Source organism: Hemiscyllium ocellatum, chromosome 37, assembly GCF_020745735.1.
Source record: "Hemiscyllium ocellatum isolate sHemOce1 chromosome 37, sHemOce1.pat.X.cur, whole genome shotgun sequence".
NCBI classification, from domain to species: domain Eukaryota; kingdom Metazoa; phylum Chordata; class Chondrichthyes; order Orectolobiformes; family Hemiscylliidae; genus Hemiscyllium; species Hemiscyllium ocellatum.
The window spans coordinates 37,175,142-37,192,175 of record NC_083437.1 but is presented as its reverse complement, the minus strand read 5'-3'; the positions used below and the strand labels follow the sequence as shown (position 1 = coordinate 37,192,175).

Genomic DNA, 17,034 nt, shown 5'->3' with positions numbered 1-17,034 from the left:
GATCTCCAGCATCTGCCGTCCTCACTTCCTCCCCTGTACTGTACAGGCAGCAAGTGTTAGGGTTAGTGTCCCAAATGTATTGAAGTAACAATTGTTGTAAGGAAGGCTGATAGCAGGTCACTGGAAGAACACAGCAAGCCAGTCGGCATCAGGAGGTGGACACGTCAATCTTTCGGACTGTCAATCCTTCTTCAGGACTGTGGGTGGGTGTGGGGGAACTGCAGACAAAAGAAGTGGGTTTGGGGGTTGGAGGCTGGGGGCAGGGTGATGAGGTGGGGATAGGTGAACACAGGTAGAGGGTATGACCTGTTTGATCGATGGGAGGAATGAATCCACTTGGTAACTGGAAGGAAAGGTCAGTCAGAGGAATGGAAGGGGCTGGGAAGGGAATTGGGGGATGGGAAGGGAGGTTATTTGAAATTGGGGAACTCAGTGTTGAGTCCTCCAGGCAGTAGGCTGCCCATGCGGAAGATGAGGTGCTATTCCTCCAATTTGCGGTTTGGTTCATTTTGGCAATGGAGGAAGCCAAGGATGGTCACATTGGAAAGGGAGTGGGAAGGGGAATTAAAATGGACGGTGATTGGGAGGTCCGGTCAGCTCCTGCTGAGATGCTTGGTGAAATGTGCCCTTAGTTTATATTTGATCTCCCCGAAGACCACATCGGGAGTACAGGATACAGTAAACTAAGGTGGAGGAGAGGCAGGTGAACCAGTTAAAGCCATTGGAAATGAAGGCTGCTGACCTGTTTGATATCGATCAAAATCTACTGCAGACTGTGGGCTGTGACCCCCAGTGGGGTCCATCGACCAGATTTTGGAGTTGCAAGCTCAGTCAGCAATGCCTTGGTACTTGACTCATTTCTAACAGCTTGGAGACTCCTTTAAATCCTTTTTTATTTTTCTGTCTGCGGGTGGACGTGGCCCTAATGGACTGCCCCTCTGAGACCCAATTGCTGATGGGGAAAAAAAGAAAGGTTTTGAGTTCTCTTTGTCTTTCCCTCGAGTGAAGCCCTGCCTTTTCATCAACTCCCCCAGTGTTTACCTCCTATTCCCTACCCGACAAACACTGGACACAAGTTTGCAGAATCCCTGCCGCCCCCCCCATTTCTGAGCACCACCGAAATATGAGGAATTCTGTGACTATATCTGCAGTGGGAGACTCTCCAAATGAGAGCTCACTTTGTTAAAAGGACTTTATCCAAACTCTCTTCAGTCTGTCCTGTGAGGTTTCATTGCAATCTGTCTAACTGCTGTTTGGTTGCTACATTGAGCCCAGGTGTAATATTTGGATACAGGTGCATCTGGGTCAGAACATAACAGGTTGAAAACCAAGATGTGGAGGTGCCCCATTTGGACTGGGGTGCTCAGAGTTGGAAGCCATGTGGCACCAGTTCATAGTCCAATAGGTTTATTTGAGATCACCTGACGGAAGGAACAGCGCTCCAAAAGCTTGTGATTTCAAATAAACATGGTGGAAGTTAACCTGGTGTCATGTGACTTCTGAGATTGGAAACCAGAGCAAGTAATCCCAGCCAACACCTTAGTGTTAACTGTGGGAGTGCTGCACCGTTGTTTTTCAGATGAGGTGACAACAAACTGAGACCCATCTCGTGAAGGGAATAGATTACATGGAACAGTTTGACAAAAGGCAGATCAGGACTCCTCTTGCCCTGCCTCACGTTTACGCTATAACCAAAACGGCTCGACCAGATGGTTTATTTAATTGCTGCTTGTAGGAGCCTGTGTATAAATTGACAGCCACATTTCCCTACATCACAACAGTCACTACAACAGTATGGAGTCAGCTATTACAAGGGGGCATAGCTTTAAATTAAGGGGTGGTAGGTATAGGACAGATGTTAGCGGTAGATTCTTTACTCAGCGAGTCGTGAGTTCATGGAATGCCCTGCCAGTAGCAGTGGTGGACTCTCCCTCTTTATAGGCATTTAAACTGGCATTGGATAGACATATGGAGGATAGTGGGCTAGTGTAGGTTAGGTGGGCTTGGATCGGCGCAACATCAAGGGCTGAAGGACCTGTACTGCGCTGTATTTTTCTATGTTCTATGTTCACTGCACTTCAAAAGTACTTTATTCACCTGTGAACTACTCTACAATATTCTGCAGCACCCAACGAGGTGTAAAAAGACTACCGGGGGTGGGGAACCTGCGGCCTTATGGCGGCATTCGGCTTTCTAGGCCATTGTGTGTGGCCTTTTGAATGAATCCAAATTTTGCAGAACAAATCTTTTATTTTTTAATTAGTATGTTTTTCTTCATCCTTCTATTATTTTTATTTTATTCTTAAAATGAATGTATTTAAAATACCAGAGAGTAAAGAAAATTCAACAAAATAATCCTCACAGACTGACCACCACAATTAAAAAATTGGTAAGACATAAGGGCTATTTCGACACCTGCTATGCTCATGATTTAGTTATTTTAGTTAGTTAGTACATAGTAGTTAGATTTTTACAAAATCATGTGAATTTTGAAGAATATATAATTGAAGTTTCTTGGATGTGGCCTTATTAGATTACAACTAATGTAATGCGGCTTTCCAACAGGAAAAGGTTCCCCACCTCTAACCCATTCTCTTACATTTGATGGTGTGATACCCAAGAAAGGCTATTCCTTGTTCCAATTACCTGGGGGCTAAGATTGACAAATTATCTACCTGAGTGAGTGATCCACCGAATCCTTACTCCTATCATGATTTTACTGATTGACTGGTCATTATCAATTTTGCTCTTCATTAGCAGGTAGGAATCTGCTGGGGAAAATCATTGTTCGTTTAGCCTAAAGGGTAGCACCCAACTCTTTTTGAACCAAAGTGTATGGTTTACAGCTGTCATTGACAATTAAATACTCTATGTGGCCTGACCCCGCAATGTATTTCTCCCAGTGTTCAAGAGTATGAGAAGACTGAAGACCTACGCCAAAGATTTGAGTATAGGAGTTGGGACGCCATGTTGAGGTCATTGGTGAGGCCTCTTCTGGAGTACTGTGTGGGGTCCTGGTCACCCTGTTATAGGAAGGATGTGTTAAGCTAGAGAGGGTTCAGAAAAGATTTACCAGGATGTTGCTGGGAATGGAGTGTTTGAGATATAAGGAGAGGCTGGGACTTTTTTCACTGGAACGTAGGAGGTTGAGGAGTGACCTTATAGTTTTTGTAATATAAAATCATGAGGGATATAGATAAGATGAACGCCAGGTGTTTGTTCCCCAAGGTGGGGGATTTCAAGTCTAGGGGGTCTATTTTTAAGGTGAGAGGAGAAAGATTTTTTTTAAAAAAGACATCAGAGGCAATTTTTTTTAACACAGAGAGTGGTTTGTTAGTGGAATTAACTGCCAGAGGAAGTGTTGGATGAGGGTACACTCTCAACTTTTAAAAGACATCTGGATAAGCGCACAAATAGGAAATAGTTGGAGGGATATGAGCCAGGAGCAGGCTGGTGGGATTACTTCAGTTTGGGATTTTGGTCGGCACGTGGACTGATTGGACTGAAGGGTCGGTTTCTGTGCTGTATGACCCACAGATGTTTGGGTCTGTAAAACAGATGATAGGGTTAAAGTTCACCTTGGTTATTAAGGATCACTATTTGAGCATGCATAGTGCCTCTTTGAACCCCCACATCCATCCCACCCCGGTGTGCATCAAATATTAAATCAGCCTCTGTTGCCCCTTTCGCCCTTGCATTCCAGATCATGAGCATTCATTGTCTTCACAACATTTTTGCTTGTGTCATCTTTGGTTATGATCAGATATCCTACAGTGTGGAAACAGGCCCTTCAGCCCAACCAGTCCACACCGACCCTCCGAAGAGTAATCCACCCAGACCCATTTCCCTCTGACTAATGCACCTAACACTATGGGCAATTTAGCATGGCAATTCACCTGGCCTGCACATTTTTGGATTGTGGGAGGAAACCGGAACACCCGGAGGAAATCCACGCAGACACTGGGAGAATGTGCAAACTCCACACAGTTATATTATCAGTGACTCTAAATTGGGGTCCAGTCGTCCTTTAGCCATTCAACAAGTGGAACAGCCACTCACTGGGAAGCAACTCACCACCACCTCATGGGCAACTAGGGACAGGTAATACAGGATACCCCCCTCCGCCCCCCCCCACCATCCAAAAGTAGAGCGTTCCCGTGAAATCTTTCGTAAGCCAAAGTGGCATCAAGCGAAGAAGCATGAATTTATGTGGGAAAAATTTCGCCTTTCTTCGTAAAAGTGAACATCCTCTTCGGATTTCTTTTGGTTAGCGAGAACAGGTGCTAATGTAGGTCTTTTGTAAAAGCGAAGTGCGTAAAGCGAAATTTTGAAAAGCGGGCGATACCTGTAATGCTGACCCAACTCACGAAGCCCACATCCCACGAGTGAATTTTAGAAGAAATTAATGTTAGAGACCCCTCACATCCCATCTTCAAGGCATCCCAACCCCTGAGAGTCATCATCGGTTGTTGTGAAGAAAAAAATTCCACCTGGCTCACTCATGTCCTGTTTTGGGGAGGGAAATAGCCATCCTCACCAACGTTCCTTGGAACTGTATTTTTTTCAGGTGGACAGACCTCCGGAGCAGTGCAGAGCCATGACTTCTGAAACTGGAAGTCTATGCTCGAAATAGCCTCTGGCTGTGCAGCACGGAGGGAATATTGGTCTTTACCTGGTCTGGCCCACAGCAGGGTGGTTGACTCTGGTTTGCTCAGCTAGTTCAGAGGGCACTTCAAGGGCAATCAGGGACGGGCAACACATGCAACACTCTCATCCCATGAACAAATAAAAGAAAATGGTTATAGCACCCCTGCAGTGCAGGTGGAGGCCATTCAGCTCATTTCAGTCTGCACCATCCCTCCAAAGAGCATCCCAACCAGACCCACACCCTCTCCCTGTAACCCTTTATTTACCATAACTAATCCATCTCACCTGCACATTCCTGGACACTATGGGCAATTTAGAATGGCCAACCCACCCTAACCTGTACATCTTTGGACTGTGGGAGGAAACCGGAGCACCCAGAGGAAACCCACACAGACACAGGGAGAATGTGCAAACTCCACACAGACGGTCGCCCGAGGCTTGAATCAAACCTGGGTCCCTGGCGCTGTGAGGCAGCAGTGCGTACCATTGTTTCCACCCTTGTGGATTTTTGACACAATCCACACATGCAAGTCACATCCTTTGCAGGTATCTCACATCTTGGTACTCACATGGTTATGTAGTAAAGCTGTGTTCCCACTGAATATGTGTGTGGGTTGGTGATGGGGTGTCATGGGTCGGGGCGCTCTTATGTGTTGGAGCGTTCATGTGACTCAGTGCTAGGAGTAAAGTTTGAGCTCATCTTTGGACTCTCCACAAACGTCATTAATATTAGCAGTGTTTCCTCTGCCTCTGTGCTAATGAGTGAGCTCTTTCAGGGTGAACGTAGGAAGCTCCTTCAGACGATGAGAGTTAGAAGTGGCTTTCAGAGTGGCAGTATCTCTCTTTTTTTCACTTCTACTGTTTTCCTCTTCAGGAGCACGCACGACCTTGTAGCAATGGACGGGTGGCTTTATGCAGTTGGTGGCAATGATGGGAGCTCCAGCCTTAATTCCATTGAAAAATACAACCCTCGCACCAACAAGTGGGTGGCCGCTTCATGCATGTTCACACGACGAAGCAGTGTGGGCGTCGCTGTGCTGGAACTACTGAACTTCCCCCCTCCGTCTTCTCCCACGCTCTCTGTCTCTTCGACCAGCCTCTAATGCCAGAGTCCCAGCCAGGCCTTACCTCGTGATGAACACCGATCCTTTTGGAAGCAGCCAAAGTTTGCTGCCCCTGGATTTGTGACGAGGAAGCTCTGGGTGCAGTTCCTCCTGCTCGACAAGAACAAAAAAAAAATAACGGGCTGGATTGCACCTGAAGTGGTGAGCGTTCTGTGAACAAATCTGAAATTTGCCAAAAACAGGCAGCGTCTGATTGAATGACACAGTGCACCCGCCCACCTGCAATGGCCTGGTCACACAACCTGAAAGGTGTCATTTGATGCCGAGGAGTCAGGTCAGAAACCTCCAATGTTCAGGTGGGGAGGGGAATTGTGTTTTTTTTTGAATGCCCTATCTCTATCGTAAGAGAGCAACGTTGCCGGTGTGTTGGAAAATTTGGCAAACGACAGAATCTCTCCATAACTCAACACGTCACCACCGGGAAAGTGCAAGCTGTTGTTATTCCTGGAATTTTATCTCACGTTTTTTCATCGGTATTTCCACGGCATGATGCACAGTTCTTTAATTCCAGTGAAAATATATGACAGCCCAACCTTGGCCGTAATGACCCAGCAATGGACACTGACCACTCTCTTTGAGCCCCTCTCCTCCACAACGCCACTTTTAATGACTTTTTGTTTAAAACCTCACTCTGTTATCTTCAAGGCTATGTAGCATAACTGATTATACGACATATCAACTCCTTCCTGAGTACCTTGATTAACCAAGGTAGACCACAGCAGTGCACAGAAGATACGACAAAAGAGAGCTTAACAGCTGAATAGACCTAATTATTCCACCTCTTTTTGTACTGATCAACAAAAAAATTCAGAAATTGATTGCATACCTCGTACTTTTGGTAAAATATAATCTCCAGGAGATTCTACTGTAGCACTTGGATTTTATCACTCAACTTGTACTGTCAATGAGAAGTTACCACTGACCAGAGGTGATAATATGTGTCTAATTTAATTTTTATCTTTTAAATGTGAAGTTTGTTGACTTTTTATGCATTTTAATTTTTTTTTACTCTATTATGTTTCTGTGTATTTTACTTAAATGATTGTCTACCTCTGGTCAGGGTACTGTTGCCAGATAGAAAGGCAAAGAGGGGATTTTGCTGATTTTATGGGGAAGGTAAGGATTGGGGATGAATCCAATAAGCATTGTGAATAATGCTTTCTTCCCAAATAGCGAATGATGCTTTCTTCCCAAATTTCTCTTCAGTAGCACGGACAATACGTAATAATGAAATATAACACAGTTTACCTTTTTTGGTTTTCGCCCATGCCATTTCAGTTTCTCATGTTACTATGCCTTTTAGGCGATATGTTCTCATCCGTTTCTGTAGCAAAGCCAGTGTTGCATTAGAAGCTACTTTTGGGTAAATATCACTGAGTCAGGTGGCTCCTCAGTGTGCGTATAATCACACAGTGTGTGCCGAAAATTCCCATCATGCAAATGGTGTCATTATTTTACATGCTCATACTTCCAAACCTCAACAGATTCCTCCAAGTTCTCGAGATGGATGGTTTGGTATGGAGGGGGTAAATCAATAAGGATAATGTCAACTGGGACAGGTCTTGTTACCACCCCCATCCAAGCCTAGGGCACAGGAAAGCTTGTCCTGCTGCTAACTCCTGTCTGGGGCACTAGGTTGAGGACATCATCAGATTTGACTGTGACGGTGTCGTAGTAAAATAGTCTGCCAACTGACAGTTCGGTAGGGAGATGGGTGGCATTGGTGTTCCTGATGAACTGGCATCACATTGGTAGCAGTTTGTAAGACCGCCCCCTCCCCATTTTGCATCTGTTTTCCGAAGATGTAATGGTGGCCAATCAAGTGAGATCAACCCCTTTGTCCTATCACAACTCTCGATCACCACCATGAGGTGCTGGAGAGCCATCTGTATTTGAACTGTGAACCCCCCAGGTGCCAGCAGCTTATTGGATTGAAGAAAGCACGTCACCTGACCTAAAATCTTGGAAGTACTCAACTTTGAGGGTAGAATCATCAATCTCTCTCCCTTATCTCTGGAGCAGTAGCTCTCTAACAAAGTTCAAATTGGTGATACTTGGCACTGCTGAATAGATTCTTTCTCCCCCCCCATCCCATTACTCATCAGCAAAGCCAATTCCACCTACTTTCCTCTTGTTCTTGCATTAGCCAGTCATCCGTCTGTAGTAAATGTAAAATAGATAAAGTAAACCTCATGTACTGGGTTACACTGAACGTTAATAAATGAACCAGCTAACATGTAAATAATTGCTAAAGTAAATCTAGGAAATGTATGTTTCCAGCAAAACAGTCTCTTGTTGTACAGAATGCAGTTGTAAAAGGGGTTTGACTTTGGGTTTTGCAGCGATTTTCACCATGGTTTCTAAGGAAATTGTCAGTTTTGAAACCAGACCTTTTCAGTAGATTACCAAATAACACAGTTAAAATGAGTTTGAAGTTGTTGAATTCTAAATGTCCATGTTTTTAATTGTTTTTGTTCCACAGTGAGTGTCTGAGGATGTGTTAACTCAAACCCTATAGAATATTGTGCCAGATATCCACACGATGGTTTCACCAGCCTTCGTTCTCTGACTTCAACGAACTTTGCACCTTGACTCCATTTGTCTCTGTTATTGACCGTGGCCTCCATATAAAATATTCAAGTCATCTACATCATGTTGTAGGATTCTATACAATAGAACTTTTTTTAAAAATCCTTCCATAATTGAACAAAATGCAATATTTGCGCTCTGCCATTCTTGTTTGTAACTGTTTCTGTCCTGGACACCTTGACTGGAACAATCAGATTATCCAAACACAAACGGTTTGTGTGGTAATTCAACCCATTTCCAACCTGTCTCAGGCCTTGCGAAAACATGGTTAAGTTTCTCCAAGAGCTAAGAAGTTTAATCCTAATAATTTTGTCATTTATGAACTGACTTACAGTATAATTCTTTTTTAAAAAAGGCACATGTTTAATTTAATAAGAAGCTTCACTGTAAGGCATGGAAAATGTGTACAGCATCTTTTTAGCTCTTAGCAAAGCTGTTATTAAATGAAAACCAATACTTACATCCCTCTTTCAGTCAGATATTTGGGAAACTACATGTGCACTGTGCAGTGATTTAGAATGTGTTTGAGTGAACCTATAAGAGGAATTGTGGGTACTTTTGGATATAGTTTCACGGCTAGGATGTTTACCTGTCAGTCGTTTGGAACCTTTGCCTTGTCCCTTCAGGGTCAGCTTCAATGTAGCATTTCTACTCCCACCTCCCCACACTGAAAATCAAAGTAGATTTATTTATCTGCTTCAGAGATCCTTCGCTGGCACAGGGAGCTAGGTTTCAGGTTAGTTTGTGCAAGTTGGTAAGGCAGGCTGCAACAAAGGTACAAATGCACAAACTTGTCGGTTGTCAACATAGTTGATCCTGATTTATTTTTCTGAGATTACAATTCACGAATGGTGTGTGTGCGCGCGCGCGTGTGTGAGGTTTTTTTTTGTCAATTAGATAATCAGACCTGAACAGAATCTAGTACAATGGTTTTGTTTTCACGTGTGCAGGTATGAAGAAAATGACATGTTTGAACAGGGTGGGTGAAGCACCGTGGGTTTAGTTTAATTTACAGTTAATATATGTGAAACTTGTCGCTTATTTATATGTAATGTTGGCAATACTTGTGTGAAATGTTTTCATTATCTTTGCACTACACTTTAAAGAAAAGCAATACAAGATTATGTGTGAAATAAATGTTTTTCCATTATTTGGCAAAGTTACTTCTTTTTTATGTGAAGAGAGCTGTTAAAGTGTTGCATTTTAGGTTTTTTTTAAACTGATTCCAATCGATCGGCGATGGGAAATACAGCGTTACAGAGGGACGGTCAGTGGATGGATCTGGGTGGGATGCTGTTTGGAGGGTCGGTGTAGACCCCCAAGCCAAATGGCCTCCAGCTGTACTGTAGAGATTCTATATTTAAAAAAAATTCTATCCCCTCTAAGTAGAGGAGCCCAGTTTATTATTTTATATTTGTGCCTTCTAGTTTGGGATCCTCCCACAGGAGAAACATTCTCTCCATATCTGCTGTGTCCTAATTTTAAACACCTTCATTGGGATATCTCTGTTTCCTCACTTCTATAAGTTCCAAACCATTCAATCTTTTCTGATGGCTATAATCTGGGAAAGTAGGTGGTGTAGTGGTAAGATCCCTGGCCTAGTATTCCTTAACCACAGGTGAATATTTTAGGGATATGGGTTCAAATCCCACCATGGTGGATGGGGAGAATTGGAACCCAATTTATCAAAATAAACCTAGAATAAAAACCTCAGTTAATGGCGGTCATGTTGTAACAACCCTTCTGATTCACAAATATCCTTAAGGGAAGGAAACCTGCAGTTCTTACCTGGTCTGGCCTACATGTGACTCCAGACCCATGGCAATGTAACTCTTAACAATGACGGACAACAAATACTGGCCTAGCCAGTGTCACCCACATCCCATGGACAAATTAAAAAGAAAACTCTCAATTCTGGTACCCTCTTTGTAAATTTTCCTTTCAGAAGAAGTGGGATCATCACTTGCTGATGGCCAATACTGAAGTACTGATCAGAGTTAAGAGAAGGGAATGGAAATGAACAGTTTTGGTTCAGTCCTCTGACCCTGCTCCTCAGATGCTGCCTGACCTGCTGTGCTTTTCCAGCACCACGGTCTTGAGTGGTTCAGTCTTTCTCCAGACTGCGTCATCAAATAGAGGTTATTTGAACCAAGGGTTAAAGGTGTCCTTAGAAAGGGAGTACGTGGTGCTCAGCAAATCTCTCAGTCTTAGATGGCAGGAGGGAGCTGCAGAGGCTGGAATACATTATTTCCCCTCTCCAACACCATTTTAATTTTGCACTTTCTCCCTTGTCCTTACCCCAACCCCCACCCACCAGACTTTGTCATGGCATGGGCTGCTATCACAACCAACCAATTGTCAGCTACTCCCATTAGCAGCTATTCATTCTCCCAGGCAGAACTCTCTCACACACACATGCTCTCTCTCTTTCTCACACACACACACTCTCACTCACACTCTCTCTCTTTGTCTCTTTTGTCTCTCTCTCTCTCATATACATACACACACACTCTCTCACACACATTCTGTCTTTCGCACACTCTTTCACTCTCTCTAGCTCTCTCTCTCTCACACACACTCTCACACACATTCTGTCTTTCACACACTCCCTCTCGCTCTCACACATAAACTCTCTCTCTCTCACTCACACTCTCTCTCTCTCACACACACACACACACACACACACACACACACACACACACACACACTCTCACACACTCTTTCTTGCTCTCACACACAAACTCTCTCTCTCTCTCTCTCTCTCTCTCACTCACACACACACTCTGTGTTTGGACTCTATCTCCACCTATCGTTTACTCCTTATCCTTCCCCACCATCTCTTCTCTAGCATTTCCCAACCTTTTTCCAGCTACAGTCCATTCTGAAGAAGGTCATCGAACCTAATGCTTTCTCTCCACTGATGCTGTTTGACCTGCTGAGTTTTTAGTCATGGAGTCAAGATGTACAGCACAGAACCAGACCCTTCAGTCTAATTTGTCCATGCTGACCAGATATCCTAAATTAATCTAGTTCCATTTGCCAGGATTTGGTCCATATCTCTCTCAACCCTTCCTATTCATATACTCATCCAGATGTCTTTTAAATGTTGTCATTGTACCAGCTTCTCATCGACTTTTCTTCCAGCTACCAACTGGATTTGTTGCTCCCATTGACCAACCAGGTCATGCCCTCTATCTGTCTTCAACTATCCCCACTTCACCACCCTGCCCTCGCCACCCCTTTTATCTGCAGCTCCCCCACACCCACCCCCAGTCCTGAAGAAGGGTTACACCTGAAACATTGACTTCCCCACCTCCTGATGCTACCTGGCTTGCTGGGTTCTTCCAGCCTGTCCACCTTGGATTCCAGCATCTGCAGTTTTTTTTTGTCTCCTCCACTTCCCCTGGCAGCTCATTCCATACACGCATCTCTGCGTGAAATTCCAGCAATTTCTGATTTTACTTTTGACCCCTCCTGCTCTTTCACCACTGACCCCGGTGGACAGTGCTTGTTAATTGTTACTGTTTAGTTGGGTTTTTTTTATTTCAAAAATATACTTTATTCATAGAAATATTTGGTACATGTCCAGTCAATGATGCTATTCAGATGTATATGGTCTTTACATTCAGACAACAGATTGAGTTGTTGATGTTTACACTTCTCTGTGTTAACTGTCCCACCTCTTGGTGTTTAGCTGAGGTGTCAGTGGAGTCCAATTACTGAATGAGCCCCCGTTATTCTTCAGCAGAAGGACCTTACACGGTGGTCTTTCCCCACCACACCTCGGCAGCAGCTGCTCCAAGCTTCAGTGTGTCCCTCAGCATGTAGTCCTGGAACATTTTAAGAGGCATTTGGATGGGTATATGAATAGGAAGGGTTTGGAGGGATATGGGCCAGATGCTGGCAGGTGGGACTAGATTGGGTTGGGATATCTGGTCGGCATGGATGAACTGGATCGAAGGCTCTGTTTCCGTGCTGCACATCTCTATGACCTTGGAAGATGCCAGTCTACAACGCTTGGTTGGGGCCAACTCCTTCGACTGGATGACCAGCAAATTTCGGGCAGACCAAGAGCGTCTCTTACCGAGTGGATGGCCTTCCAGCGTAGTCGCTGTTTGTCTCTGTATGTGTCCCAAGAAACAGCCCGTAGAGCACGGAGTACCGTGTCACAGAGCTACGCGGGACGAACCTTAACAAACCACTGCATTCCTCTCCAGACTTCCTTTACAGCGGCACATTGTTACTGTTTAGTTATGAATTAGTTAATTTGGTGGTGGGTTTTCAAACATAAAGCCTGCAGGTGTTTCAACTTTGTTGTAAAGACGTAGCATAAGCCTGAATTTATTAAGTGTTAGGATCTGAGGAATGTACCAATTTAGTGGGTTATTTACAGTCATTGGCGTATTTCAACATCAGATTCATTGAGAATGTAAAATGTCACTTCCAACGAATAAAGGTTGGGTTTTTAAAATTGCATAAGAATAAGCTAATTAATAAGGTGGAAGCATCAGCAAGTCCATACAATACACTGGGATGATGGGGAAGCGAATGGGAGGTAAAATCCACAGAACCCAGACAAACAGAAATTTTTAAAACCAGCCTCCTTCCAATCGCATGAATTTCTCAGCCAAAACAAACACCATTAGTCAAAAGGTAAGGTTTCATCTTTGAAAGAAGATAGCTATGCGATGTGGGACAAATTATTCCATATGTTACATAGCAAGGTCTTCTCTGTTATTATCTAATATGCTAAAAGTCACCTTTAATCCTGTTTCAAATTAGAAAGTTCATGAGTTAAGTTTATTAATCTGATTCAGGGCACTGTGTTTGGTCCTGGTATTTTTGAGGAAGATAATAACCTTCCAATAATCCTGTTGGTGACTGAGTCATTAGGAACATAAAGTTATCCCGATGAGGATAAAATGCTGCGATGTTCCAAAGTTGGATCGCTAACAGCAATAACTGTCCAACACTTGAAGAATGGTCACTGAACTGTAGTATTGGAGGACAGCTAGGTCTGATTGATGCTGCTGTCAGCAAGTGGACAGAGAGAGAGAGAGAACTATTAAAAGGGGAAACTAATGGAAATTAATGGCAGCACGGTGGCACAGTGGTTAGCACCGCTGCCTCACAGCGCCAGGGACCTGGGTTCAATTCCCGCCTCAGGCGACTGACTGTGTGGAGTTTGCACATTCTCCCCGTGTCTGCGTGGGTTTCCTCCGGGTGCTCCGGTTTCCTCCCACAGTCCAAAGATGTGCGGGTCAGGTGAATTGGCCATGTTAAATTGTCCGTAGTGTTAGGTAAGGGGTACATGTAGGGGTATGGGTGGGTTGCGCTTCGGCGGGTCGGTGTGGACTTGTTGGGCCGAAGGGCCTGTTTCCACACTGTAAGTAATCTAATCTAATCTAAGGTATGGACACTTGAATGGATCACCTTGAGAAGTATTCTTAGAAACGTTGAACTGGACCCAATCAGGATGCAATAGCTTTGGCGGATGATGACAAAATGGTTAAAAGCAAAAAGAGGTTCCAAAAGGAATGAGTAGACGTGTTGAGCAGAGGTGATGATTTCTCTGTGACAATACAACACACAAACACCTCACCATGACTCTAAACGCCATGTGATTTAGAAGAGCACCGTGTTTACATTCTGTGTTTTTAAGGTGAGGTCACTCAGCTGTGAGATCACAGTGAATGCTCTGGATGTGACCATGATAAACACACTCTTCTAACGGGCTACCTGTCCGTGGTAGAGGAAGGAACAGGGATTGGGTGTTGGGTGGGGGGATGGAGGAAGTGGATGGTAGAGAATGAGAAGGGTGTGGAGTGGAGTTGGGGGAAGAGGATGGTTGTCAGGGAAGTGAGATGAGTATGAAGGGAGTGGTGGGAGATGGTGCAGGGAGTGGGAGAGAGGTGGGTGAGAGGGAGAGGATGCAGTGAATGGGAGAGGGTTGGGTGAGAGGGAGAGAGTCCAGGGAATGGGAGAGAAGTGGGTGAGAGGGAGAGGATGCAGTGAATGGGAGAGGGATGGGTGAGAGGGAGAGGGTGCAGTGAGTGGGAGAGGAGTGGGTGAGAGGGAGAGAGTGCAGTGAGTGGGAGAGGGGTGGGTGAGTGGGAGAGGATGCAGGGAGAGGGAGAGGATGCAGGGAGAGGGAGAGGGTGCAGTGAGTGGGAGAGGATGCAGGGAGAGGGAGAGGATGCAGGGAGTGGGACAGGAGTGGGTGAGAGGGAGAGGATGCAGGGAGTGGGAGAGGAGTGGGTGAGAGGGAGAGAGTGCAGTGAGTGGGAGAGGGGTGGGTGAGTGGGAGAGGATGCAGGGAGAGGGAGAGGATGCAGGGAGTGGGAGAGGAGTGGGTGAGAGGGAGAGGGTGCAGTGAATGGGAGAGGGGTGGGTGAGAGGGAGAGGGTGGAGGAAGTGATATAGGGGTAGGTGGAGTTGGGGTGAAGGAACAGCCCAGCACTGTAGATCAATGACTTTCTCCACTCCCCCAGTTTAAGTGCCGTCGCCATTGCAAAATCAAAGGCAAGGCAACGCAAGGCAGGGATGTTGTGGGCATCCAGGGAGGTTCAGACTGAGTGACGAAGATAAGAGCCAATAAAGAGCCTGGTGCAGTCCTGAGCTGGGGTCGAGTCCCTGACCACACACCGTCCTTGCTGTGGTGTTACAAAGGGGCATTCTGAGGTGCAACATCAAAGAGCAGAAAGGTCCTGTATGGGAATCGGAGATGTGCCATGAGGGCTGTGAGGGGTTGGCACCCATTGGGTGCCAATGTCTGTGGATGTTGGGTGCTTGTTGCTGGTGCGCATGGAACATGCCCTGAGATTTTGATGCCTAGTATCCAACATGGAGCTCCTTTTGGAGTGAGTGGTGAACTGACTTGGGGATTGGGGATTGATACATAGGAACTGGGGTGATGCCAGGGAGGAATCTGTATACCAGGATAGTATGAGATCATAGAGTTTTTTTGGTCGTTATCACAATTTTGTGGGGGAGAGGTTACTGAGTGCAAACTAGTTCCCAATTTTCATACAACACTGACCACACTGAAAAAGTACTTCATTGGCTTCATGCCCTTTTGGATATCCTGAGTTGTGAAAGGTGCTATATAAATGCAATAATTTCTTTCTCTTGTACCCTTCCTATAAGTTAGAAAGTTGGTGTAAATGTCACCTAATGAAAGTTTACCAATAAACTCACCATAACCTCAGCAGGTGGGTAAAATACAGTACTTTCTGTCTGGTGGGTAGTTCTGCTGCTTTTCAATGCCTCTGCAGCCTTTAGCAAAACTGGAAGCTGTTCAGGCATGCCTACTGTTGTGCAATTAACAGGAGAACTGTGGAAAAGCTGTGTCAATTCTCAATATTCCACTGTGTCGTAAGCTGCACATGAGTATCTACCTCAGAAATTCTCACGCTGAGGTAGGGGAAACTTGATTGAGACAGACCTACTGATTAGCCTTTCGATCCAGTGATCTTTAATGGGAAATAATGAGTTATCAGCTCATGCTTGCTGACCTTCACTGGTTCCTGGAGGCACCTCACTGTTACAATTCCTGTCTTTACTTTCGAATCCCTCACTTCCTATTTCTGCAACCCCTTCCAACCATCTAAGACTTGTACCCTGCTCCAATTCCTATTCTGACCCATTTCCTGAATTCTTTCACCCCACTGTTAGCGGCCATGAGCTCTGGAGGCCTCTTGTCTTCTCTGCCTTTCTTCTCTCCTTTTAAGAGTTCTGTCTTTAACCAAGCTGCCTGTGCAAAAAGCTCGTCATGTGGTTCAACATCAAATGCTTGTTTGGTGATGCTCCTGTGGCTGGAGAGGCACTATATGAATGCAGGTTGATGCTGTTGTTATCGCCAAGTGGAAAGTTTTGCGTTTATGACAAAGCCTTATCATGTCCTCAGGGCCCTATAAAACAGTTCACATCCAGCTGTAAGAACCAGTCACTGTGGTTAGTTCTGCAATCTCATTCTCTGGGCAGGAGGATGGAATCATTGGGTGTTTAAAACAAGAAGAGCGTGTGGATTGCAGATGCTGGAGATCAGAGTCGTCATCCTGACGAAGAGCTTATGCTCGAAACGTCGACTCTCCTGCTCCTCAGGTGCTGCCTGACTGGCTGTGCTTTTCCAGCTCCACACTTTTCAACTCATTCGGTGTTTATCAAAGCACTGGAACAAAAGAATGGTGAAAATGAAATGGGACCTTGAGATGAGACACTTAATAAATATTGTGGGCTATTGGTCTTTAAGATGTAATCAGACAGTAATTATTGGCAGTAATTTAACATCTATCAATGAGCAGAGAATAATCAGGTCAATGCTTCAATTCAAAGGAATATGAGGCAAAAGAAGTATATCCTAGGATCATGGGAAAGTAAACTGCCATTGGCGATGTCCAAGGGCGGTCACAAGCTAAAAGGTTAGTGTTGTAAAATGTAGGGGCACTGATGGATTCTCATCATGTTACAATATCCTTCCTCCTGTGCTAACTGCATGCTTTTACTCTCAAAGCTCTCACTGAGGGATCGTGGCAATTGTCAAGCCTTGCACTAGGGTCACGGTGGGAAAATGATGTGAACATAAGAGGTTTGGTTAGTCAGTTTGCAAATGACACCAAAATTGGAGGTGTAGTGGACAGCGAAGAGGGTTACCTCAGAGTACAGTGGGATCTTG

The 17,034-nt window shown here is 44.9% G+C and overlaps 1 protein-coding gene across 2 annotated transcripts in view; it reads left to right on the top strand.

The window, feature by feature from the left end:
* Window positions 1–5,775, top strand: part of klhl17 (kelch-like family member 17) — an 83,592-nt gene extending 77,817 nt beyond the window's left edge. For both annotated transcript variants that reach the window (XM_060852414.1, XM_060852413.1), the window contains one exon: window positions 5,522–5,775. In XM_060852414.1, the coding sequence (XP_060708397.1) occupies window positions 5,522–5,750 (229 nt within the window). In that variant the 3' untranslated portion in view covers window positions 5,751–5,775. The remainder of the gene's footprint in view (window positions 1–5,521) is intronic.
* The last annotated feature ends 11,259 nt before the right edge of the window (window positions 5,776–17,034 follow it).